Raw genomic sequence first — 25282 nt, forward strand, 5'->3', positions numbered from 1 at the left:
ATACACAATAGGTGTTACTTATAGATGACAAAAGCCAAGGCCTATGGCTTACTGTTAACATTCTTCATTATGCATATAATTACAATTTGTTAGCCAATCTAATCCTGCAGATGGTGGCTGCCAATCCACCAAAGAAGGCGCCCATGTCTGCTAGGGAAACGGAGGCTCTTTTAATGGAGGGTCAGGTAGGTCAGAAAAAAAAAAAAAAATTCTTTTTTTCTTTTTCTTCAGGTAGGTCACCGCAATAATTCATGTCTTCCAAAACCACATCCATCACCACTGGTCCTGACCTCTGTGGTGACCATTTGGGCCATGGGTCCAAGCCCTGGTCACTGACATTTGTTGATGCAAGTTCTCTCTGAGGATACCTGGATAGATCCTGAGGCTACCACCCTGGAGGGGTCATCTTTTTCTCTTCTGAGTGTTGGAGAAGCCCTGTCAAAGTCAGGCTTCAGCCTATAAGCATGATAAGCCCTGGCACACAGAAGGGACCCTGCTGGGCCTCACCATCCCTACCCCCAGGGTCACAGAGCCTCCTCTCTCTCTCCATTATCCAGAAGAAACCCCAGAGGGGCACTTTTCTAAAGGCAGGATGGAAAGTGGGGCACTCGTCGGCAGGCCTTCCTCCCCTTCCTAGTCAGTGACCCAGCCACCAATCACGTTGTTATAAACATTTACATTAGAGACAGTCCAGGTTTTAATCATTGCCTGTTTTTATTTTAAATTCTTCATTTAGAATTATTTTCAAGGAATAGATTAAAATAGTTAGATTAGCATGTCAAAAGATCTCACATTATAGAAGGTGAAGATCTCAGACCAAATTAATACTAATAAAAAATAAAGACAGACCAGCAGAGCTGTGGATAATTTAATACAGTAAAATTGGGAGTGAGGATGGGGGAGAAGGGAAAAGAGCATACCTTTATTGTTTATAATAATATTCACATTTGTGCTTCAACATGAAGTTATTTTTCTATAGAACAGGTTCATTCAGGAGCCAAAGTTACTTCCACATGAAACCAAAATAAAAGTGGGTACTTTGTTCAAATCAGGTTTTCCTTCTGAGGAATGGTACTTAAAAAAAAAAAAAAAAAAAATCAATATGTAAAATAAAAATAGAAACAGCCTTTCTCAAATATATAAATTGCAGCCAGGGTAGCAGATATTCTAGGCCAAAAGCAATATCTTAAGCAATGGACCTGGAACAAAAAAGAAAGGCTACATAGAAAAAAAAAAAGAACATCTCAAGTTAGAGCAAGGCAATCCCTCCACTGGCTTTATCAGGAATGAGGGAACGCTGGTCCCACTGAGCCAGTGGCAGCCCCGAGGGCTGAGCATAGACTGGCAAGGAGGTGACCGACTACTGGACCTCAGAGGCAGCTTTCTCTTTCCCAATATTAAGCACACAACTATGAAGTCCTGCTGTTGCTCTTCCAGCTCCAACTTGATAATTCTAGGTAACTCTAAACAAACCTTAAGTAACAGAGCGTTTTCTGGCAATAGTCTCATCCTTGTCAGAGCCAGTAACTAAAAGCCAATACGTTGCAATCAATTATTTTATTTTCCAATCAGGCAACAGCCCCGACTTATGGCTTTCTTCCCTTTTTACGCAATGACTGTCCTTCTCCAGAAAATGCAACGAATCTGCCTCCAGCTTCATCCTAGGTGTGCAAAGAAAATACCGTTTTCAGAAAGTCCTTGGAAATTTATAATAATGTTCTATTCTGTTGACTCCTGTACCATCCAGTCATTTTTCTTTCCCGTTACTCATAATGAAAAATATTTTAAATATAAATACAAGTCATAGTTCACTACATTGAGAACACCAAAGAATCACTATGAGTCTGCCACAGCCTTTATTCTCAGGTTAAAAGTGTATCGTTTTACAAAAGCACTACATTTCCAATGTAAAGAAAACATAGGATACACCAAGAAAATAAAAATCACTCTAAACCCTGTTGCCATTAAGTTGATTCTGACTCACAGCAACCACGTAGGACAGAGTAGAACTGCCCCATAGGGTTTCCAAGGAGTGCCCGGTGGAATCGAACTGCCAACCTTTTGGTTAGCAGCCAAGCTCTTAACCACTAGGCCACTACCCTAAAAAAGGCTTTCCAGTCACTTTTCGGTCTATGACTATATAAACTGTAGTTTCTTATCTAATACCTTCTAAAGTCTACACAGACTCCCATCACGTGTGAACCAGTCTTATATCACTGCGTGGCCCCCTCATGCCCAGGCTTTCTGTATTTTAAATCGCTGTGGTGAGCAGCCTCATGGGTCTGTACACAGACCTGGCTCTTCCTAGAAGTGGGGTGGATTCCTAGATGGAATTCTTGGGTAAACGGGTATACATATTTTCAAGGATTTTAATATATACTGACTAATCAGCACTCAAAAACATTCTACTAAGCTATTCTCCTACCAGCAGAGGGGACTTATTATTCTGATCCTTTGAAAACAGCAGGTATCTTGGCACAATGACCCATTTTCACATGCTTTTATTGCTAGTCTTACACATTACCTATTGACTTTTCTCTCCGGAAGAAGAGGGTTCTGCTCTCTCCAATGCATACCCTGACTACCTGCACCCCAACACTCATTCTGTCCCCTCCCCATCCAAATACAGCACTTCGCTTGTTCTAATTCTGTAAATGTGAGCCATAGCCCAGTTGTTTAGTCTTCCTTTCCTGCACAACCTTCCAGTTTTCCTGGTGTCAACAATGGTGTTTGGCTTCTCTCTACTCCATCTGTTCAATCACAGCAGTATTCCAGCAGGATCCTGAGGCCTTTGGCCAGCCTAACCTGCACTGGCCATTCTCTAGCACTGCACATGGCAGTGGGGACTCCCTGTTTTCTGGATTCTGTGCCTTTCTTATTTCTTTATCTTAATGGGGTACATCCTCCAGCACCCTACTGAGAAAGGCAGCACAAGGAGTATCTTTTTATGAGATCTTAAGGTGTCTTAAAATATCTTTTTTATACTCTCACACTTCACTGATGGGTTGGTGGGTACAGAATGTTAGGTTGGAAAAATTTCCCCTCAGAATCTTCTAGATTTCTGTGTCCTACTAAGAGGCAGATGCCATTCTCAATCTGCGTGAAACCTCTTCAGGAGTGGCTCCCCTGCCCCAATAGGGCCATTTTCACCCATGCTGAGCACTCAGGGACCCTTCCGAGCAGCAAAAGCCTGCCCTCTGGTTCAGGGAAATTGCTTCCCTGATGATTTCTCTGTTTTCCCTTTCTAGAACTCTATTTGGATGTTGGCAGTGGAAATTTTTTTACTGGTCTTCACTGGGGTGAGCTGGCTGGGACAGTTCCAAAAGGAACCCTACTTTATCACTATCTTGAGGTCCTTTTCCTGGGCGCATCAGACTGGCCCCAGAAAGCTCCTCCAGCCTCCCAAATCCATAAGTGCACCTGGCTGCAGTGTCCAGGAGCTAAGAGGGGAAGAGCGCGAAGGGCATCAACACTCAGCATGCAGGCTGTCACTTATTCATTCTTCTAGTTCAGTTCTGCTAACCACTGTGCCTGATTACCCAAATCTGGAGATCTCCCATTATACCTTTTCCTCCAGCTTTCTCCTGCACAGCAAGGTTGGGGAAGAATGTTGTGGTTCTAACTATTTAACAGACACCTTGTTTTTAGATCCCATTTCTAGAGGTGCCTTTGGAGGACGCTATAATCTAAACCAAATTGCTTTACTTCTTTCCCCACAGCCTTTTTGCGATTCAGCTTTCCATGGTCTATTAAGTCAGTTCCCACTTGTCCTTCTGCTCTGGGGCTTCCAAAATTTTGTTGCAGCTGCCTCCTCTCCCACTGTCTTTAATAGCTTATTACTATTTACCGTCTCTTTAGTGGATGTTCAGGAAGGAATAGAGCTAAATTTGTATCTTCAATCCCATCTTTAACCATCCATTTCTTCTTAAATAGTCATTTATGAAGAAAACAGATTCAGCTGTGCCTGCCACCCTCACCACTTCCTGCTGTAAACCTATGATAGTCGGCCACCAGTCAGTCAGGACACCATCCCATGCTGAGTCAGGCTCTGGACTTCAGCAAGACAGGGCCTTAGGGAGGAGTTGGAAAGTGAGGTCTGCTGGTTAGACCACGGTTGCTCAGCTGGGCCTGGCAGATCCCCAACACAGTGTCAACCTGCAGCACGCCAAGGCCAGGAGTGGCCATGAGTAGGGATGGGGTGTGCTGACAGTACAGTGGTCTCTGTTCCCAAAATGCCCCAAATGCCAGAGAGGAGGAGTTTAGTGGTCCGGAGGAGCCAGCAATGATCCTGCAGCCAGGGACTGGCTGGTGACCGGTGCCATTCAGTGGCCCATCCTGAACAGGCTCACGGCACATTTAACCTACTCTTAGATCCCCAAGAGTCCAATCCTTTGAAAGAATGAATCAGAACAGCAATGGTTCAGAAGTGTTGGTGCTCTAGAACACATATCACACGTAGGTGATTGCTCCGCCCACAGATGCTGGGTGAAGTGGGCTACCTGCACAGGATATGCTGGATTTTATGAACAAATTCCCAGCACCCTGGAATAAGTTCTCATGAGGCAGAACTTTCCCTCTGCTGACTGTTCCTGCTCCCACCTGCAGCCTTTATTCCCAGGATCAAAAGAGACAGCACTAGCACCTGACAAGGGCCCTATGAAGATCAGCCTTTATTCCCAGGATCAAAAGAGACAGCACCAGCACCTGACAAGGGCTCTATGAACATCAGCCTTTATTCCCAGGATCAAAAGAGACAGCACCAGCACCTGACAAGGGCTCTCCGAACATCTGCTAGATCACTCCGATCATCATCGATGGGTGACATCAGGACTATGGGACCAAGGAACACACAAGGCCTGAAGCTGGCCACAGACTGTCCACCACCTCTCACTGCCTTCATGATCTTGGAAAAGCTACTCAAGCTGTCGCAGCCAGTCTCTCAGCCGCTAACCAGGAGCAAATTCCCTTACTCCCAGGACACTTGTCTGACAACTGCAGCACACGAAGAGTGAGCCTGGTGGCAGGCTGGTCACAGCCTCAAAGCACCAATGTCTGCTCTGTGCTCAGCCCTACTCCCCCCCCCATCCACCCACTCAGCAAAAAGGTGCTGCCCACAGACACTGACTGGAAGCTCAAGGTCTGTAGAGTGGACAGACACCTCACAGCAATAGTTAACAAGCATGGAGTCAACCCCAGAACACTGCTCGGCCTTGGAGCCTGTACCCACCTCACACAGCCTCTACAAGCCAGGCAACCAGGGACAGCAGGGCCCCCAAGACTGGGTGAAAATCACAGTCATACCCTTAGTGAGAATGGTAAGAATCCCTGCAGTCATCACTAGCAAATGAAGCCTCTCATTACCAATGAAATAAACTCACCTCTTCAACCTTTTTGACCTGTGGACGTGAATTCCTGATGAAAGTGATCTTACCAAGTTTAAATTCGTAATTGGGAATCCCTCTGTAAAAGAGAGAGAGAAGGAGAAATATCAGTTCCAAAAAAAAAAAAAGACTAGAAGTCATTTTTGAGATAATCAAGAAGTGTCCTCTTGGTGTCCCTCTCCCTGGGGGTCTCCTCTGGCCAGCCCTCGGGTACACCCAGTACCCTTCCAGGATGAAGACAGGCACATTCTAAGTCACTGGTTTCTTCATTCAGCACCAGCACTGTCATGCGCAGGGGTCTCTGCAGGTTCTGGGCCTGACCTGCATCAGGGGTCACCTAGAGGCATGAGAGGCCCTCACTGTCCCTGTCCTACGTCCTCACAGATCCTCCTGAACAGGCTGCACTCTCACCAAATTCATTTCACTCCTTATGTGACTGGGTAAAAAATGCCATTTCCAGCATTCTCTTTCAGCTCTAACACGTAACAGACAGCTGACATGTGTCACCCCTACCATAACCGTGACAGCCACTGGAGGAGGAAATCTGCTGGGAGAGTACCTTGACCAAACACTAGAAACATATTAAAGTGAGGCAGCTCCAGGCTCTTTGTTCTAGGGCAGCTGAGATAACGGCACTTGATGAATTCTTTGAAGTCACAACACAGTAAAAGATTATTAAATAGGAGCCAGGAAGGTATGAAGTAGGAGAGAGAGGGGATCAGGTACAAATCTCGGGAAAGCCATTTGGGAGTAGGTGGAGGCAGAACTGGAGAGGCAAGAGAGGCTGGCCTGCAGTGATCCTGGAGAGAGGCAGGGGAGGCACAAACTTCCCCGGGACACAGCACCGCCCACCCAGGACATGGTATGCTCCACCCACAAAGGAGAGCCAGCTTACCCTGACAGCCTCTCTGACTCAGGCTTTGTCTCTGAGTGGGAGGGTGGCTGCCCTGTCTGGGGGTCTGGTCCAGACCCACCCTGGATGAGAACAAAGCAACCACAGACAACGTACCGCAGGAGTAGAGCCAGGGGGACTCACCTTTTAATGTCTCCGGGCTTGATTGGGGAGGGGCTGGGCTCTACGCCTTTCTTCTTTCCATCCAGTCTATTCCCGGAGCCGGAGAAGGCCTAGACAGGCAATGGAAGTGTCTGTGCAGCTGATCTGCGAAAGCACGTGTGCTTTTTGTTCAGAGACTGCTGCAGGGGTGAATGCAGGAGAGTGCCACACGGAACCCTCAGGACTGAAGCCCTCATTCCCTCAGCTGTTGGAATGCTGGCAGCCCACAGACCTCCACTGAGGCCCTCTCAGGGGAATGCCTGAGCTGAAGAGAGCCTTCTGGCCAAAGACTCTGCCCCCTGCCCAGGGAAAGCTCGAAGCCAATGACTGGCTGAAAAATTCTGGCCCCCGGCCTCTGCAGGGCCAACACAGCTCCCACTCTGTGGGGGACCAAGGCCTCTGCTGTGACCACATGGCAGCTCTATTTCTTCATCAGTCCAGTCCTCGCCCATCTCCCAGTGCCCCAATTCCCTGCACAACAGCCCAACCTGTTTTTCAGGGAGCCCAGCCTGTGGCAATGGAAGGCTGTGTTTGCAACTTACTTTCAAGAAGGAGGACATGTTTTTAGACAGAGATAAAGCAAACATAGTAACATTTGGTGAATCTAAGACAAGAGTGTGTTTTCATTGTACTATTTCAACTCTTTGATAGGCTAGAAATGTTTCCAAAAAAAAAAAAAAAAAAAATTGGGCTGCCTTCCAGGGCTGTTGGGAGCCTTAAAGGAGAAAGTGGATGTAAAAGGGATTGGTAACTGAGAAGGTGCCAGATACGCATGTGGCACGTGCCCTGGAGGTAGACAGATGGCTCAAAGGGGCAGTTGGCATGTGGGAGCAAAGGAACTGAACATGTGGCCTGCTACTCACACGGAAGCCCAGCTCTCCAGCATAGCCGCTGTGGTCAGCTTCGCCATCCTGACAGGGAGAAAAGACTGGTGAGCTTCTCAGTGGGCGAGGCCCCAGCTTTTCCCTGGAGCCTCCCACTTCTACTGCTTTTGCCATCCACTCACAGCTAAGACACACCACTCCCCCTCGGTGTGGGCTGGAAGATTAGCGGGGAAGGTGACTGCATCAGCATCAGCAGAGGCAAAACACGAGCCCATTGTGAAATACACTCTCAAAGAAGCATCTTTACAGAACAGGGCAGTGCGTGGCGGGTCAAAAAAATGCTGAAGAAACAACTTACTGTTGACTCCTCATGCGGGACTTGTCTTTCGGGTTCTTTGTAGCCCAAGGGAGCATCAAAGTCTACCTGTGTTTCCAAGATGAAAATAAAATCTTGAGGCATGGCCCACACTTAGGCTCCTTTATCTTTTTGCTTTCTTATTTGAGATAATTGCAGATTCCCATGCAGTTGTGAGAAATAATACCCAGGGATCCCTTGGATACATTGCCCAGTGTCCTCCAAAGGTGACATTTTACAAAATTATACTACAGTTATCATCACCAGAATATTCACACTGATACAATGCACCAATCTTCTTCAGATTTCCCAGTTTTACCTGTGCTCATCTGTGTGTATTAAATTCTATACAATTTCTACCACCACTGTCAAGATACTGAACAGCTCCAACCCAACAGTATCCCAGTCACCCTGGGATGATGATGTTCTTTTATAACTATACCTATCTCCCTCCTGTGCCCCTGTCCTCATCCTTGATCCCTGGCAACCACTAATCTGTCTTCCATTTCTATCATTCTGTCACTTGACAAATATAATATAAATGGAACCAGACAGTGTACAACCTTTGGAGACTGGCTCTCTTTGTTTAGCACCACTCCCTAGAGATCCATCCAGGGTGTTGTGTGTTTCAACAGTTCCTTCCTACTCAGGAAGCTCAGGAGGCTTCCTTAGCTTTCAAGAATGATATTCACTCCTTGGTAAGTATGAGCTCATTTGGGATTTAACCATCTCAGAACTGGTGGCAAACTCTGCTACCACCATCGGCCTTGAGTCAGATCCCAAGGTAGGTATCCTCCATGCTCTAAATAGTCCAAACAACTGTGTGACACAATCCTGGGGTACTGCCTGCAGAGGCCACCAATGCACACACTCCTCACCCCCACCCGCTGGCCTGAGCTCACTGTACCAGACAAAGCCACTCACATTCATGTCACACTCAATGATGGACACAGCTTTGTCAGGTTTGGTCTCCATCACCCGCAGTTCGTAAATCTGGGGAAAGAACACAGCGGTCGGTGGGGTGGTTTTGTGTTTGTGGCAGCCCTGGGGCTTGTCACCATTTGTCAGCTACTGAGGCAGGTTCTACCCAGCTCCTGCAGACACAACATTCACACCCAAAACACCCTCCCCCCAGCCACCCCCCTTGCTTTGTCAAGGTGGCTGCAGCACAGCTGGCAGCCTTTATGCCCATCACTCAAACTGTACACCTCAGTCCATCAGTCAGTGGATCATAAAACCAGTCTCTCCTTTGGCCGGTGGCCCACAATACCACCTCAGTCATGAACCAACATCTGCATGCTATGGTGGATTTCTAGGACCCCTGTGTTATTTCACTGGTTTACTTGTCTATTCCAGTACCAATACCATACTTTACCTTATTACTGAAATTTTACGACACACCTTGCTATTTCACAGGGCAAGATGCCTCCCTAGTATTCTTTTGGAGTGTTCTGACTACTTTTAATCGTTGGCTTTTCTTCAGCTTGTCAAGCACCACAAAAAGCTACTTAGTATTTTATTGCAATTGTATTGATTCTACAGAATCAATACAGAATAACTTTGGAAGAACTGATATTTTACAATCTGGAATTCTCCAACACGTGACCATTACCCAAAAAAAAACCACACCCACTGCCATTGATTCTGACTCATAGCAACCCTCTACGACAGAGTAGAACTACCCTACAGGGTTTCCATGGCTGTCATCTATATGGAAGCAGACTGCCACATCTTTCTCTCATGGAGCAGCTTGTTGGGTTCAAACCACTGACCTTTTGGTTAGCAGCCAAACACTTAACCACTGCACCACCAGGGTTCCTTTTATATGTACCATAATACCTAATTATTCAGATCTTCCTTAATGTCCTTAGATGAAGTTCTCCCAAATTTTCTCCATACAAGTCTTACGTGATTGGCTAAGTACCTCAGATTTTGTTGTTGTTGCTGCTACCAATGGTGTCTTTAAGAAGATCACTTCTGGAGGTACAATTTTTTGTATCCTGGTTTTATGTCCTACTTTTTTTTACCTTGCTTACATTTTTTTTTTTTTTTTTTACCTTGCTTACATTAAGTTTCTTTAGGTTCTTTTGGGTTTCATTTGCTGACGATCACATCAGCTGAAGGTAATACATTTTGTTTCTGCCTTTCCATCCTTATTACTTTTAATTTTCTTACTCCAGAGCAATGCTGAATAGAACCAGTAAATAGTAGGCATCTTTGTCCTGGTTCCTAAAATTAAAGAGAAGCTTCTAACATTTTATCATTGAGCACATTTGTCTCGCCATTCATTCACTTCAAAATATTTATCAAGTTTAGCTTTGTAAGAAACTGTCCCCCAGAGTAGTCATACCTTTTTGAATCCCTACCAGCAATAAACGAGAGCTCCTATAAAACCTGGCAGTGGGTTTTATTGCTCCACATCCTCACCAACATTTGTTGTTATCAGTTTTGGATTTTAGCCACTCTTACAGGTGTGTAAGGTCCCTGGGTGGCACAAATGGCTAAGTGCTCAACTACCTACCCAAAGGTTGGCAGTTTTAAGCCACTTAGCAGCACTGCAGAATAAAGACCTGGCGATCTGCTTCCATAGAGACTACGGCCAAGAAAAACCCATGGAGCAGTTCTACCCTGCACACATGGGGTCTTAATGAGTTGGAATCGACTCAACAGAAACAGGTTTGGTTTGAGCCCTGGTGGCACAGTAGTTAAGAGTTCGGGCTGCTAACCAAAAGGTCGGTAGTTTGAATCCACCAGCAGCTCCCTGGAAGCCCTATGGGGCAGTTCTACTATGTCCTAAGGACAGGTATGAGTTGGAATTGACTTGAAAGCAATGGGTTTTGGTTTCTCATTAGTAGTATTACATTGTTTTAATTTGCAATTCCCTAATGATATATGACTTGAGCATCTTTTCACATGCTTATTTGCCATCTGGTATTTCTTCTTAAGTGAAGTGTCTGTTCAGATCTTTAGCTCATTCTGCATTCAAGTTGTTTTCTTACTGTTGAGCTTCAAGAGTTCTTTGTATATTTTGGATGCAAGTCCTTTATCAGATACGTGTTTTGCAAATACTTTCTCCCAGATGCTGGCTCGTCTATTCATTCTCTTAACAGTGTCTTTAGCAGGGAAGTTTTTAATTTAATGAAGTGTAAATTATCTAATTTTTTTCATTCATGGATTGTGCTTCTCGTGTTGAATTTAAAAACTCATCCCCACACCCAAGGTCACCTAAATTTTCTCCTGTTATCTTTTACAAGTTTTACTCTTTTGTGTTTTACACTTAGATCTATGAACCACCTGGAGTTAATTTTTGTGAAGATATAAAGTCTATGTCTAGATTCATTTTTAGCATGTGAAAGTCTGGTTATTCCAGCACAACTTGGTGAAAAAATCATCCTTTCTCCATTAAATCTGCCTTTGCTCCTCTGACAAAGATCAGTTGATTGTACTTGTGTGGGTCTGTTTCTGGGCTCTCTATTCTGTTCCACTGATCTAGTTGCTTATTACTGTTTTGTCAGGACCAAAAGACAGCTCTATAGAAAAACTAAAAATCAGACCCACTGCCGCTGAGTTGATTCTGACTCATAGCGACCCTACAGGACAGAGCAGAACTGCCCCTATAGGGTTTCCAAGGCTGTAAAACTTTACAGAAGCATACTGCCCCATCTCCTATGGAGCAGCTGGTGGGTTCAAATTGCCAACATTTCAGTTAAAAGCTGAGTGCTTTAATTACTGTACCACCAGGGCTCCTGGTAGCTCTATAGTAAGTCTTAAGATCAGGTAGTGTCAGTCCTCTGACTTTTTTTCTTCTTTTTCAGTATTGTCTAGGCTATGCTGGGTCTTTTGCCTTTCCATACTAACTTTAGAATCAGTTTGTTGATAGCCACAAAATAACTTGCTAAGAGTTTGATTGGGATCGTGTTGTATCTATAGATGACACTGGAAATAATTAATATCTTAATAATAGTCTTCCTGTCCACAAACATGAAATATTTCTCCAACCTTGCTATAATCACTTATCAGTTCCAGGAATTTTTGTTAGTTCTTCGGGATTTTTTACAAAGACAATCATGGTGTCTGTGAACAAAGAGAATTTTATTTCTTCCTTACCAATCTGTATATCTTTTATTTCCTTTTCTCGTCTTATTGCACTAGCTAGGACTTCTAGCACAATGTTGAATAGGGATGGTGACAGGGAACATCCTTACCTTGTTCCCTATTTTAGGGGAAGCACCTAGTTTCTTGCCATTAAGTATGATGTTAATTGTAGGTTTTGTGTATATGTTCTTTATTGCATGTTGAGTTTTCACTTATTTTTATTGATAAATTAACTTTGAGATATAAATAAAGCAGAGGTAAATTTTAAACAACTCTCTTTTCCAATATTTTAGATGTAATTTTTGAAGTCTCATATATTAAACATTATCAGCGCTTCCTTTACTATGATTTATCTTCATATTTGCCAATTTATTTGTTCACCATTCCTTACTGCATCCTAGCCTTTCCCTCTACAATGATGCTTATTCTTCAGGTATGTGTTTTTGAATTCCACTGGTTTAAAAAACAACTCTCAGATTTTATTTATCTGAAAACATCTTTCTTTTGCCCTTATCCTCTAAAGATATTTTTGGTGACAGTTACTTTCTCTTAGCAATTTGATGACATTCTGCTATTTCTGGCTGTAACTGTTGCTATTCAAAAGCCAGCTATTTGCTGTTCCTCTGTAAGTAGCTGTAAGAGTGGCTGATCCCTCTTAGTTGATATTTTGTATCATATCTGTAGTTTCACTGCAATGTGTGGACCAATTATTTATCAGTCCTGTTGGGTATACCTTATACTTCCTGCAACTGTGGGTTAAAAATTCAGTTATTATCTTTTCAAAATATTGGCACTCCTCCATACTTTCCTACTAGAATTTTTATTGAGTGTACGTTTGACTTTCTCATTATCTTCAATCTCTCCATCTCTCATGTTTCAATTCCTTACTCCTCTGTGATGAATTCCAAGTTATTTCTCCAGATCTGTCTTTCATTTTATTACTTTCTTCTCAGCTGTGTCTAATCTGTTGTTTAACTGTTTTTCAAATATTCCTGATTATTTTCAATAGCCTTTTGTGGCTTGCTCAGTTTTACGATTCTATTTTTTACGTCCTTGAATGTTTTATACATAATTTATTTTATATCTTTACCTAAAAATTCTAATACTGATCGTCTTAGGGTTCTAATCTGCTTTAGTCGTTTCTGCTCTGGGCATCTGATGGTATTCTTATGAGGCCCTGTCTTCCCCGTGGCTGAGTCTCTCACCTTCTCATTGTAGTTGATGGCAATCACATCCCCAGTGGTCAGACAGGCAAAGTTTCTCAATGCATTTTCTAATCTGCAGACACATACTGTTAAGGCAACATGTCAAAATGGATACCTTAAATATGAAACAAGTTTCTGTGAGGGGCTCAGATGATTGACATTAGATGAACAGAAGTCAACCATGCTGGTACTAAAAACAAATAGCTGTAATGCAATGAATATTACTCAGCAATAAAAAGGAACTAACTCCTAACACATGCAATAACATGGATGTATCTCACAAACATCATGCTGAGGGAAGAACCAGCTACGGATGAGTATATATTACAAGATTCCATTCACATGAAACTCTAAGAAGATAAATCTAATATATAAGGATTGAAAGCAGGTCAGATGTTGCTGGGGCCAGGGATTGGATGGAGACTAGCCCAGAAGGGGCACAAACAGAGCTTTGGGAAAGATCAAAACATTCTGATTATATAGGTGTATACATTTAACAGGAGCCCTGGTGGCACAATGGTTAAGCACTCAGCTGCTAACCAAAAGGTTGGCAGTTCAAACTCACCCAATGACTCCACAGGAGAAAGACCTAGTGATCTGTTCCCATAAATATTACAGCCTAGAAAATCCTGTGGGACTGTTCTATTGTCATATGGGATTACTACGACTCAAAATTAACTCGAAGGACCCTAACAACAACATACATTTATCAAACTCATAAAACTGTATGTATTTTGCTGCATGTAAATTATACCTCAATGAAGTTGATTTTAAAATGGCTATGGGATCTCGGACAAAAAAAGAACGAATAAATCATAGATTCATAGATAGGTTCTCTCAAAAGTTCCTCAAAACCACTTATAGAGACAGCTTTTGAAAATAATCTGATCCTAAGTTTAGATCCCAATACATATAAAACCCCATACAAAATCAGAAGGGGCTATGGTCACAGAGGTACACTTCACTACCAGTTACTGACAGCCTAACAAGTGCTACAAGTGGAAGTTATGAAGGGAGACATTAGCCAGACTTCCCAAAGGACAGCTTCCTCTACGCAGGGTAGGAAGCCTCCAACACAAACAGTGCCATAGGCAAAGTGCTCAGCACAGCCGGTTTGTGTCCAGGACATGGTCAGCAACAGCTTCCTCCTGGGAATGGGCCTGAAGAAATCACACAGGTGAAGGGAGTAGAGGTTTTTGTTTTTTTGTTTTATTTTTTTTACTTTCTACCTGCCTACGGTGTTTAATTTTATTGTTGTTTTTTCATGCATGCATTTTTAAAAATAAGTAGGACTGAGCAGCTACTCTATAATCTCAACAAACCAAAGTGGGGCCTCTGAGCTAGAGATCTCAGTCTTAGACCACACATAGCACATTCCTCACCCACCCTGTTCACCTCCTAAAATTACAAACCTACAAGTCTGGCTTAAGTTCAGAGGAGAACATTAAAAAATACTAGAACCCCAAACCTTTGCTTTCTTGTTGCTAACAGACAGACAATGTTCTAAGTCAATTCTACCTACTGGTTTGCAGTCAATCAACCCTGATCCTGGGCAAACACAGAGTTTGGCCAGTTAATGGCTGAGCTCAGATGCCAGGGGTTCCACTGAGGAGAAGGAGTAAGGATCAGCAGGTCCCTCCTGGCATTGGAACATATATGCACACACTGACTGGGATTTGTGACTGATTCCACCTGAAAGAAGGGCTCCATTTCCCCCTGCCAGGGAATGTCTAGAAAAAGAGCCAGAAGAGGTCCGAGTACCCAGTGCATTCATTTAGGACCCAGGCCCCATGGCAGACAGGCTGGCTGAAAGCATTACTCTCAGATCATAACTTCAATCACAAACAAACATGTAGTTGCCAAAGTAGGCATATATTCAACAACTGCTTGCTGTGTAATGACTGTCAGCATCCCTCTCCTTGACTAGAAGGATCCTTCTTATTTAAAAGGATACACTGCTTTGGGGTTGGTGATGTCCAGGAAGTCAGGACTCTGAGGCTGGAATTTGGAGTATGTGGCTACTTGAAGGTTGACACTCTCCACCTGAACCAGGCCCCCTTCTTCCAACAGCAAATTCTGCATCATCTAAAAAGGAAGAAGAATGTTACATGAAGTTAAGCAGCCGACACCACCCCCACCTATCCACACACCAGATGGGCCAAATCTTACATTCAGATGGCCTCTTACTTTCGGTCTTCTGAGGCAAGGACTTGGAGACAAGTAATTTAATTGAGACACGATGTGAGGAAGGAGGAAAAACTGTATGTGTGCACACGTGCACAAGTGAGAACAAGATGAGAAAAAATGTGGAATGAAAAAGGCCGATAAAGGGGTGTTACTGAGGCCGCTGCAGCAGGCAACCTGAGTGTGCCTCTGCTGGGACCCTGAGAAGCGACACACCACTTCCCAGATCGTCCACCAGAAGAACGGGCAGTGCGGCATCGGCCACCAGCTCCAGGCCTCCCAGGAGTGCTCCCTCTCCACACTTTTAAGCTGCCCACAGGCAGCAGGCCCAGTAAGCTCACCCGGTGTGGACAAAGCCCTGTGGGCAAATACGGAAAGGTGTGTTCCTTGTGCTTGAGGGGCCACACTCAAGGTAGGACGATGACAGCACAACGTAAGTGTGACTCTGCACAGCATTGCCACCACACTAAGGCTGAGGAATGGTGACAGCACCAAAAACGTCTGCTACAGGGGTTAATATAAAACCTCTGTTAAACCACTATGCAAGGTAGACCACAGCTGAAGAGTGAGACGGAAAGATGAACAAAGGCCTGTGAGTATCTGGTATGCAAGGAACTCAGACCACTGCAGTAGGGCCAAGACTGTGAAGTCAGAAGCAAGGAGGTGGGGCCAGAAACAAGAAAACCTCTAAGTCCTGGAATGCTTTTTTCCTTTTTTTGCCTTAAACCTTCCTTAGAAAGAATTTCAAACGTATACGAATGCAGCACGAGTGAACCTTCATCTACCTATCTCCAGCTCCAGCAATCATCAGGTCACGGCTGATCTTGTTTCATCTATCACCACCCCTCTCCAGGGCACCACCAGGCACCATCACATCCCCTCCTAAAATGCTGCACCCAGGGTGGCACTATCAGACAATCTATTCTCAAGTTAATCCTGCAGCAGTATGGAGACTCTGGGCTCCGCTATCCTGCAGAGGATGATGAGAGGCAGGTGGGTGGTGACTAACAGCCCAAGAAGAGTGGACCAAGGGATGCTGTGTAGGTAAGAGGAAGGGAACACAGCCAAGAGGCAGGGCTTGCCAAGTGAGGCCTAGAAGTGATGCCAGGGCCAAGGAAGGTGGTGTGGAGCTGTTAGTCCATAAATGAGGCCAAGAGAGTGTGCGGGACCACATGAGACAACCTGTGGAGGCCCCAACACACTTGGGAAGACACCAGCATTGAAACAGGCTCATCAGGCATGGACGAGGAGACTGGGAACTACAGAAACTGAGGGGTGATCACTACATTAAATGCCACAAGCAGGCTGAGCAGGATGGAGAGGATTTGGTGGCTAAGAGGTTCTGGTGACCTTGGAGAGTGATGCTTTAATGGAAAGTGCTGGAAAAGTCAGAAGTCAGACTGCCAAGGGACAAGCTTGTAGTCCCTTAGGCAGGCTTTCTGGGGAAATCTGTCAGTGAGGGAAGGGGGATAACCAATGGCATGAAGCCCTGAGGCCCCGGGCAAGCCCCTGAGAAAAGCCTGGCCAGGCAGAAGGAGGGGTAAAGCTAGAGGAAGGACACAGCTACAAGTGGCTTGGCTACAGAAATCTTATCTAAGTCATCAAACACCTCAGATACCAGTAGAAAGGCCTATGATCTTTGAAGCTGACTTGCCCTGAAGAAGCCTGGGAGCTCCAGGTGGGATGGAGCCAGCCCACCAGCCAACAGGAAGTACATGTTCACACACCCTCCTAAGAGTCAGAAGACCCATAGGCCCAGCTCCACAACAGCCACTGGAAGGCCCCAGGCAACCACCTGCCCATGCCCAAAGAGCTGGAAAGACAGCCCTCATACCCCACACCAGCTCCACACTCCACACTACTTAGAGGCCTCCCAAGGGGACACGATGTCTTTCATAAAAGGCCTTTAGTTTATTTTCTGGCCCAAAGTGGTCTGGGAGTGTGGACAAATGGCCATCCAAATTCCAATGTGTGAGTTGGAGGGGTACAGAGTATCCCTCCAGCGTCACCATCTCCTCTTTCACCTCATAGATGAGCCGCAGAGGGGCCTCTCTGTGGGTCAGGAATGGATTTGGGAGGGAGCCGCTTCCAACATTTCAGCCACTCACAGAGCAGCTACTGAGACCAGGCACTCTATTAAACAAGCGGAACATGGCCTCATGCTCATGAGGGGCACCTACAGACACAAAGACAGCAAGGTGCTGAACAGCAAGTGTTGTGAGGGTACCCCAAGGACACAGTGAAGGGGACGGCAACCAGGAGGGAACTGCGTCAGGCCTGGGCTTTGAGGTGTGAGTAGGAGCTCCCCGCAGACCAAGCCTGGGTAGGCATGGGCCACCAAGTAAGGAAGCAGCCCAGGAAAGGCCGGGAAGCAGGACACTGAGATCTGAGAGCCGAGCTCCTAGGGGTGATGAGAAGTGGGCCAGGCCCAGAACTTGTGAAGGGACCAAGATTCCAAGTTGAGGTGCAAGGGTGGGTTGTGGGCCTGGGGGATCTCCCAGGCCACCTAAACAAGGTAACCCACTGCAAGAGGGAAAAATGTTCAGAACCTCTGATCATATTTCACCTCAAAAAATAAAAGGCTTAAACACATTCTTTCGAGAGTTCCATGATCGCTGCGATAGGGGACCGGGGGCAGTGAGTGTGGCTCGTGAGGTGGTGTCTATGCATTCCCAGCCCGGTCCACAGAGTCTATCAGCACATCTGCCACAATTAAAGGACTAAGACAAGGACAAGCTGTTGCCTCTGTGTGTTTTCCAAAACTAAGCATGCCAAAGCTGGGGAGAAGAGGAGGGAAGAGGGAGCCAAGCAGGGCCTTTGCCCCAGACCCAACCAGAGCCATTCCTTTGAAATTCTGACACGCTGGATTTCTGCACGAGACCTTATTAGAACAAACAACCCTCAGGCAAATACAAGGGCTTACAAAGGCTCACTTTTACAAAAGACTGCACTGAATGACAAAAGGGAAGAGCTCCAGCCAGGGCTCTCCTCCACTGAGCCCCAGCATCTCACCTGCATACTGGGAGCATGGCCTGGCCCACCACGGAGCGGGACAGGCACCGACTGGCCACTCTGCCACGTGCTGTTCATGCAAGAGGTGTGGTGGGGAGGGCCACATCCCACCTCTCCTGTGCCCTACCTAACCAATGCACGTCACCCCCACATGGAACCCTCTCCATAGGCTCCTCCCTAAAATGTTGGTGCAGTTCTGCAGGGCTCTCTGAGGGGCACATGCCCCAGGGCAAGCTCTGAGGGCTCTCCGCCCTAGAGGTTGGCCCTACTCATGACTGGGGTCAAGCTAACAGCACACAAATGGAGAAAGCAGGAGTGCAAAAAGAAAGTCACTGTTTCTGCAGCTACTAAGCTGAGCACTTCGGAAAGACTCATCTCAAGGTAAGTTTCTAAAAAACAAAAAACACTGTGATAGAATGAGGGAAGAAAACTGCAAGCAAGTGGGGGGAAAACTCTAACACTCTGTACTTAGACCACTTCCGAAATACTACTTTGGCTCCATTTTTTAAAAAAAAAAAAAACCTGACAGGAAATCACAGGTCATACAGTATGACTACGGTTTATATGCAAGCTACTGACAATTCTCACAACAACAGGCCCTTACTCTACAGCTCGACTGGTGAACGCCTGTGCATTTATAGTGAAAACACAATGTTTGGGGCACACAGCATTGTTTAGAATCCCCCGTGACAAACTCCTCTGACTGACCAAGTCTTCGTCAGATCAGAGCAAAGTCTCCTGTTGCTTCATCGCCTTCTGAAATAAGTTGAGCCACACTGCCCCAATGGCAGGCAGAGCCAGGACTCTCATGCACACACACTGGGAGGACATCCCTGCCTAAGAGACCCCAACACCCTGTGACGGGCCTGCTCCTCTACTGGGCCATGCAGGGCACCAAAGGGACACAGCCTCTCAGAGACCTCGGAAGCACCACTCACCCAGTGCGGGAGGTAGCAGATGCCCTCGTCGGCCACAAACTCCAGCACACCGCAGTGCGTCATGCGGTCCGAATTCTTGTTGGTCAGTTTGAACAGCATGGGATAGGTGATGTTAAGTCGGCCTAAAGAAGAGACAGATTATGAGTGTGGACCACACAGGCACTGCTCAGGAACGGCTTCCATGAAAGGACAGCCCACATTCACCCAAAGCCTCCCCCTGGAAAGCAGCCTTTCCCAGGCTCCCATCAGAGAAGCACTCAGACTCCTGTGAGGTACTTGGACCCTCGGGGTCTGTCCACCCACTAGACCCCCAGCTCCTCAAGGTAAGGATGAGTCACTCCCTCCAAAAGCACAGAGCCTGGCCCAGAGCAGAAACCAGGAATGTCTGGTACATCTCAGGAACGCAACACTGGCTTAACCTGACAACTTTCTGAAATCAGGAACTTAAGTACTATGTACACTTATTCATACTTAATTTAAGTGTCCATCACGTGTCAGACAAAATCCCTGCCTTTGAAGGTTTCTAGGCTAGTAGGGCAAGAAAGAAAACAAGTACACTAAAATGCTGCAGGTACTGTGGGAATGGAGGGGGCTAAGGAATGCAGGCCCGTGAGAGAGGACTCACAGACTCTTATAGGATGAGTTCTCCAGGCAAGTCACCAGGCAGGGCAGGGCCAGGGCAGGGCCAGGGAGGGAATTCCAGGCAGAGGAGTAGCTTGAGCAAGGGCATGGAAATGAAGAGTAGACTGGCCAGTTCAGAGAATGGTTGGCAATCAGGTGTGGCTGGAGCATGAGAGACGGCATGGGAGGGGCCGGAGTGTGGAGGGAAGCCAGGCCAGCCCACCACAGAGTGGGGAGCATAGTGCTCTGTCTCCTGGTCAGGAGTGTGGGCTTTCAGCAGTCCTAACATAAGTTCCCTCAATCCGGTGGCCCATGAGACCAGGGGTGCACACAGGGCCAGAGCCCGGCAAACAGGACTGCTGGCATGCCAGACTCAGGAAGTGCAGTGGGGCATAGGCTGGCAACTGAAGGAGGACAACCCTAGAGACTTGGGGAGCTGGGGCAGAGGTGTGAGACAGTAGTGATGGTATTCGGCACCTACCGGGACCTCAGTGAACCTTCCCAGAATGGTGAGGTAGGCACCACCATTATCCCCTTTTGTCTAGGGGGAAGTTAAGCCACACAGGTTAAGTGACATGCCCCATGTCAGGATCCAAACCCAGGCTACTGGCTCAAGTCTGGGGACTATACTGTCTTTAGCTTGTAGGTTTACGTAAACAGGTTAACAAAAATTCCACTCAGAAACAAGAGGTACAACAGACTCCGTGGGGTCTCTCTAAAAATTCTAAATAAATCAAATAAAGATTGCTTGGGCAGGAAGCTACAGGTAGGCAAGGAAGAGCCTCCAGAAGTAGCACCTCCCTGCAGTAGAGATGGATTCATGCCACAAACACTCCCAAGTCTCCAAAGGCTGTGCTGCATCTGTGCTCGGGGTTTTCCACGTCTGGGTGGTGTGGAACTGGGCTCTCCAGGACGCTCTCACTGGATGAGGAGTGGGGGAAGAGGAGAAAAGCGCCATGGCTCCGACAACCTGTGGGTCTTTCTTGTTCCTTGCGAGAAACATGGAGCACAGCAAGGGGAACACCTCTACGGGCAGAAAACAATAGCTCATGTTTGGACACGCTGAGGATGAGATGTGGCAATGGAGTTAGAAACGCGGGCCTGGAGCTTAGGAACAATGTTTGGTGTGGAGATGGGAAACCTGCCTCTCAAGCATCCTCTGGTCAATCAACCTCCAGCCTTTAGGAGAAAGCCTAGAAAGTCCAACCAGCATCAGCTGCCCCAGCACTGGGAAAAGTAGTTGACACTCACATCTTCCTTTAATCCTGCTGGGATCCCGGTTTCCACACAAGTACGGGTGGGGAGCAGGGACCTGAAGTGCCTAAGGCATCGAAGCTGTGCATTCACTGGCCCCGCCTATTCTGGACACATGGCCACCACTCCACATTGCCTCGCTCTTGGGCACTCGTGACGTGGTTCTCCCACTCAGCATGCACCCTCGAGGAACAATTTCCCACCCAACATGATGAAGGATGCCTGCGTCTGCATATACTGAGAAGCCTATGCCCAGTGGTCTTGGTGTCCACCTTTACTTTCCCTATGTTATCAAGTCACTTAGAAGATACTTACTGAGTTGATCAAGGGCAGATGGCGGCATGATTACTGCAGAAAGAACATTTTTAGAATATTAACAAAGAAAAAAAAAGCCAAAATATAGTTTCTATTTTATCCAAAAAAAAAGTTTTAAACAGTATTTTGGGACAGCTAAAATTTCATAATGCTATTTCATGAAGAATCATACTTGATGTAATTTATTTTGGGGAACTGAATGGCTGCGGGTCATAAATCTAATTAGAATTAAGAACCCTCCTTCACCCTCCCTTCCACTTATCAAGTCTGGGACAAGTAATATTTTTACTGTAACATAACACTAGCTTCTGGTTACCCTGTGCAAAATAATGACTGTTGGAGGCTACAAGCATTGCACGCTTAGGGGCAGGAAAGGTTTCTATACAAAATAAAAACAAGCACATACTCTTCCCTCCTTTCTCCACATCTGACCTGTCATTAGGCCCTGCTAGCATGGACACAGAGAAGCAGCGGTACTGGGTGGAGAAGCGGTTCTGGAAGACCCGGGGAATTGGGTGGTCAAACATATTGAAGGAGAACTGGAAGGAGAAAAGAGATGTCAGTGTCAGAACAGAACAAAGGTACATTTCTTCATGTCAAATGCCAAAACACATCAGGGTAATTAATGCTGCTAAATGTCAAAGAACAAAAAACATACTAAAATCTTGATTAACCCTTGTTGGTTGTGTTGAGTTGACTCTGACTCATGGTGACCCCATGTGTATCAGAGTGGATCTGTGCTCCGTAGGATTTTCAAATGTTGATAGTTCAGAAGTGCCAGGCCTTTCTTCCAAGGAAGGTACCTCTGGGTAGACTTAAACTGCCAACCTTTCAGTTAGCAGCTGAGCACTTTACTGTTGGCACCACCGAAGGACTCCTCATTAACCCTAATACTGGGGAAGCGGTGCATTCTGACAGAAGCACTTCCCAGGTAGAAGGTTTGTCGCAAATCTCTGTGGTTCGACCTTGTCTGCCACCCTCAGTCTTGTCCCTCTTGTCTCCACCATTCTTAGAAAGTATGGTCTTACTAAAATACAAAACTGGCCATGTCAGTTCTTTCCTTAACCTCTTTCACCCTGCAGCCCTCCTAAGTATACAGGCAGGCCTCTCAGTGGCTCACAGAGATCTGCTTTCTGGTAAACCACAATCTCCTAGACCTGCCATACTCCTACCCAGGCTACTTCCTCTGTCTGGAGGACTTTCCAATTTTCATTAACTTAACACTTACTAACTTAAAGGCACATATTTACTGTGTGACTCTACTATCTGCCAGGCTCTGTTCTAAGCATCAAGGAAACATCAGTGAACAAAACAGATAAAATCTCTGCCTTGGTGGAGCTGAATCCAAAACAGGGGACAGAAGCAAAAATAAACATGTATGTCATGTGGTAATAAATACCCTGAAGACAAAAAAGCAGGGTAAGGAGATCAAGGACACCTGGGGATGCTATTTTATATAGGTGGTTAGGAAAGGACCCTGCATAGAGACCTCAATGCCATGAGAGGAAGCCAAGTAGAAAACTAGGAAAGGCACTGCAGGCAGCAGGTGCCCAGTGCATCTTTTCACCTGGCTCCCCATAACCACCCTTTCCTTTCTCCAGGAAGCGTTCCCTACTCTACCAAGAATTAGTGCTAGTGCCCTTCAAATGTGCTCTCACTGCACAGAGTAGGTACACATACTGTGCTACTTCCTCACGTTTAAATAACTAAAGCCAAGGCAGGGTACCATTAAAAAAGGAAGATCCAAGCTCATAAAGACTGTGGACTAAGATGTGGCTTAGAAAACACACTACACATCCACTTGGGGTCTTCTCAAAGTACCGAAACTACTGTGACATTTCAAAAAGAATAAAATCTCACAATAGACAAACACTTCTTGACTTGATTTCAAATGTACATTAAGCAGAGGGGAAAACCACCTAATGATAATTAATTACAAAATAGTTTACTAAAAAAAAAAGTTGCCATCAAGTTGATTCTGACTCAGAGCAACCCTACAGGACAGAGTAGAGCTGCCCCACAGGGTTTCCAAGGAGCGGCTACTGGATCCAAAGTGCCAACCTCCTTTTCATTAGCAGCCAGCCAATCTCCTAACCACTGTTCCACCAGGGCTCTAGTTTACTAGCAATTCCAAAATCAGCAAGCTGAAGCAGCTGTATTCCTATAGGCAAAACAGTACCCTCTTGCTTAAAATCTCACATGGTTCTTCACACTCTAGAACTCTCACACAGTAGTTTTCAAACTTTTGTCTCTTTCTTCTCTCAAACAACACAACTCTACTCAACAAAATCTTAGCCAAAGGCATAACAAGTAAAACAGAGTGTCTGGATGAAGAAAGGGAGAAAAGTGGGGCCTCCTCTGACTACCTCACACTACACCACTCCATCTAAGCTGTACTCTTTGCAATATAAAAGAGGGAAACGTGCACAGAGTTTGCAACACCCTTAATAATGTGCCTTCAATACACCCATGAACCTGATCTTCTGTCCCTCCCTATTTCTTACTTTGTAACTTCAATGCTTTGCATACTGCCTGGTACATATCAAGTATTCTATAAGTCTGTTAAGTGGATGAACTTGGGAACAGAAATACGATTCAACAATGACACACTTTTACTAAAATAAGCAGGTGATACTGAGGCAATGCTGTACAACGGTTGTAATGAGGCTGAACATTGCAGCCAGCCCGACTGGGCTTCAAATCTCCACTGCTAACTTTTGTGACCTCCAGTAAGCGATCTTCCTCATCTTTAAACCTTAGTTTTCTCATGGTTGGAAACCCTGGTGGCGTAGTGGTTAAGTGCTACGGCTGCTAACCAAAGGGTCCGCAGTTCGTAATCCACCAGGCGCTCCTTGGAAACTCTATGGGGCAGTTCTACTCTCTGTCCCATAGGGTCGCTATGAGTCCGCACTGGGTTTGGTTTCCTCATGGTTAAAATGGTAATAATCCTTGTCTCCAAGGGGGTTGTCAGGACTAAACGGGATAAAGTGTGATTAGGAACGATAAGTACAAAAGAAAAGGTGTGTAACAAAAAAAAGCAGACATTAGCTACTATTGTTATCATTACTAAACATAACGCCGCTCTACGTAAGAAGGTACCAACACAACCGAGGCATGAACCCGGAGGCACAAAGTTCCCGAACTAGGGCAAGAGCAGGGAGTCCCGCCCAGGGAGATGCCCCTTATGTATTTTCCGTGGGGAGCCCTTGATTCTGCTTCCCACTTCCAAAAACCTTTCAACCAATTTAGTGTTTATGAACACCTGTTACGTGCCTAACACTTGGGCACCAATGGGTGGACACAAACGTAGAAGGTTTAAGGAGCCCACCGTCTAAGAGGAAAATGCGAGCCATGCCCTGGACAAGCGGTGATAAGCAGACGCCGTTTTGGGCAAGGCGCGACTAGTGCCCGATGCGCCCAGGACCAGAGGCGGCCGGGTCCAGGCCGGGTGACTCGGCATCTCCGCTGTCATCTCGCCCGGTCCCGCCCGCCCGCCCGTCTGCTCCCCCCCCGGGCTAGGCCTGGTCGCCCTCACCATAACTGACACCTCCGCCTCGCAGGCGCCGCTTCTTCCAGGGAATGTAACGTGGTGAGACCGCCGACCACGCTCCCTCTCACAGCCTACACCGCCGCTGCGGCCACCACCTCCACAGCCGATCCGACGCCCCGTAGGCTCACCGGAAGTGACGGACCTGGAACCTGGGCAGGGGAGTGCTGAGACCAGGGGTCGGCTGCAAAAGGGAAAAAGCCAGACAAAGAGTCTGGAGTCTAGAATTTCCCAGGAATAAATTCTATAGTATCCTTTCTTAGCAGGATTCCCACTCTAGAGATAATTTTTCTTATTATTTTAAATTACGTCTTGATAGTACTCCCCTCCAGACGAACTTAGTAGGACCCATTCCTTTTCTTGACTACACTACCCAGAATGCAATTAGATCTTCCGGCCTTTGCGTCAGCCATCGAAATCTCGGGCGGAAGTGAACTACACATGCCCCCTTTAAAGTGGAGCGAGAGCCTATTGAAAATGTAAAGCTGACGATCTCA

The 25282-nt window shown here is 46.1% G+C and overlaps 1 protein-coding gene across 2 annotated transcripts; it reads right to left on the minus strand.

Annotated features, from left to right (window-relative positions):
• Positions 1-691: 691 nt before the first annotated feature.
• On the minus strand, positions 692-24923 carry UFD1 (ubiquitin recognition factor in ER associated degradation 1). Of its 2 annotated transcripts, XM_049867031.1 has the most exons (12): positions 24774-24923; positions 21645-21777; positions 21239-21271; positions 19049-19170; positions 14869-14999; positions 12915-12987; positions 8539-8607; positions 7618-7683; positions 7299-7346; positions 6418-6506; positions 5379-5460; positions 692-1661 (listed from the first exon to the last, which is right to left on the minus strand). In XM_049867031.1, exons 1-12 carry the CDS (start codon positions 24774-24776, stop codon positions 1587-1589), a joined length of 924 nt encoding a protein of 307 aa, XP_049722988.1. In that variant the 5' UTR covers positions 24777-24923; the 3' UTR covers positions 692-1586. The 2 variants fall into 2 exon arrangements, with proteins under 2 accessions (XP_049722988.1, XP_049722989.1); XM_049867032.1 differs by lacking the exon at positions 24774-24923 and having other exon boundaries at positions 21671-21761.
• Positions 24924-25282: the final 359 nt, after the last annotated feature.

Source organism: Elephas maximus, chromosome 22 (assembly GCF_024166365.1).
Source record: "Elephas maximus indicus isolate mEleMax1 chromosome 22, mEleMax1 primary haplotype, whole genome shotgun sequence".
NCBI lineage: Eukaryota > Metazoa > Chordata > Mammalia > Proboscidea > Elephantidae > Elephas > Elephas maximus.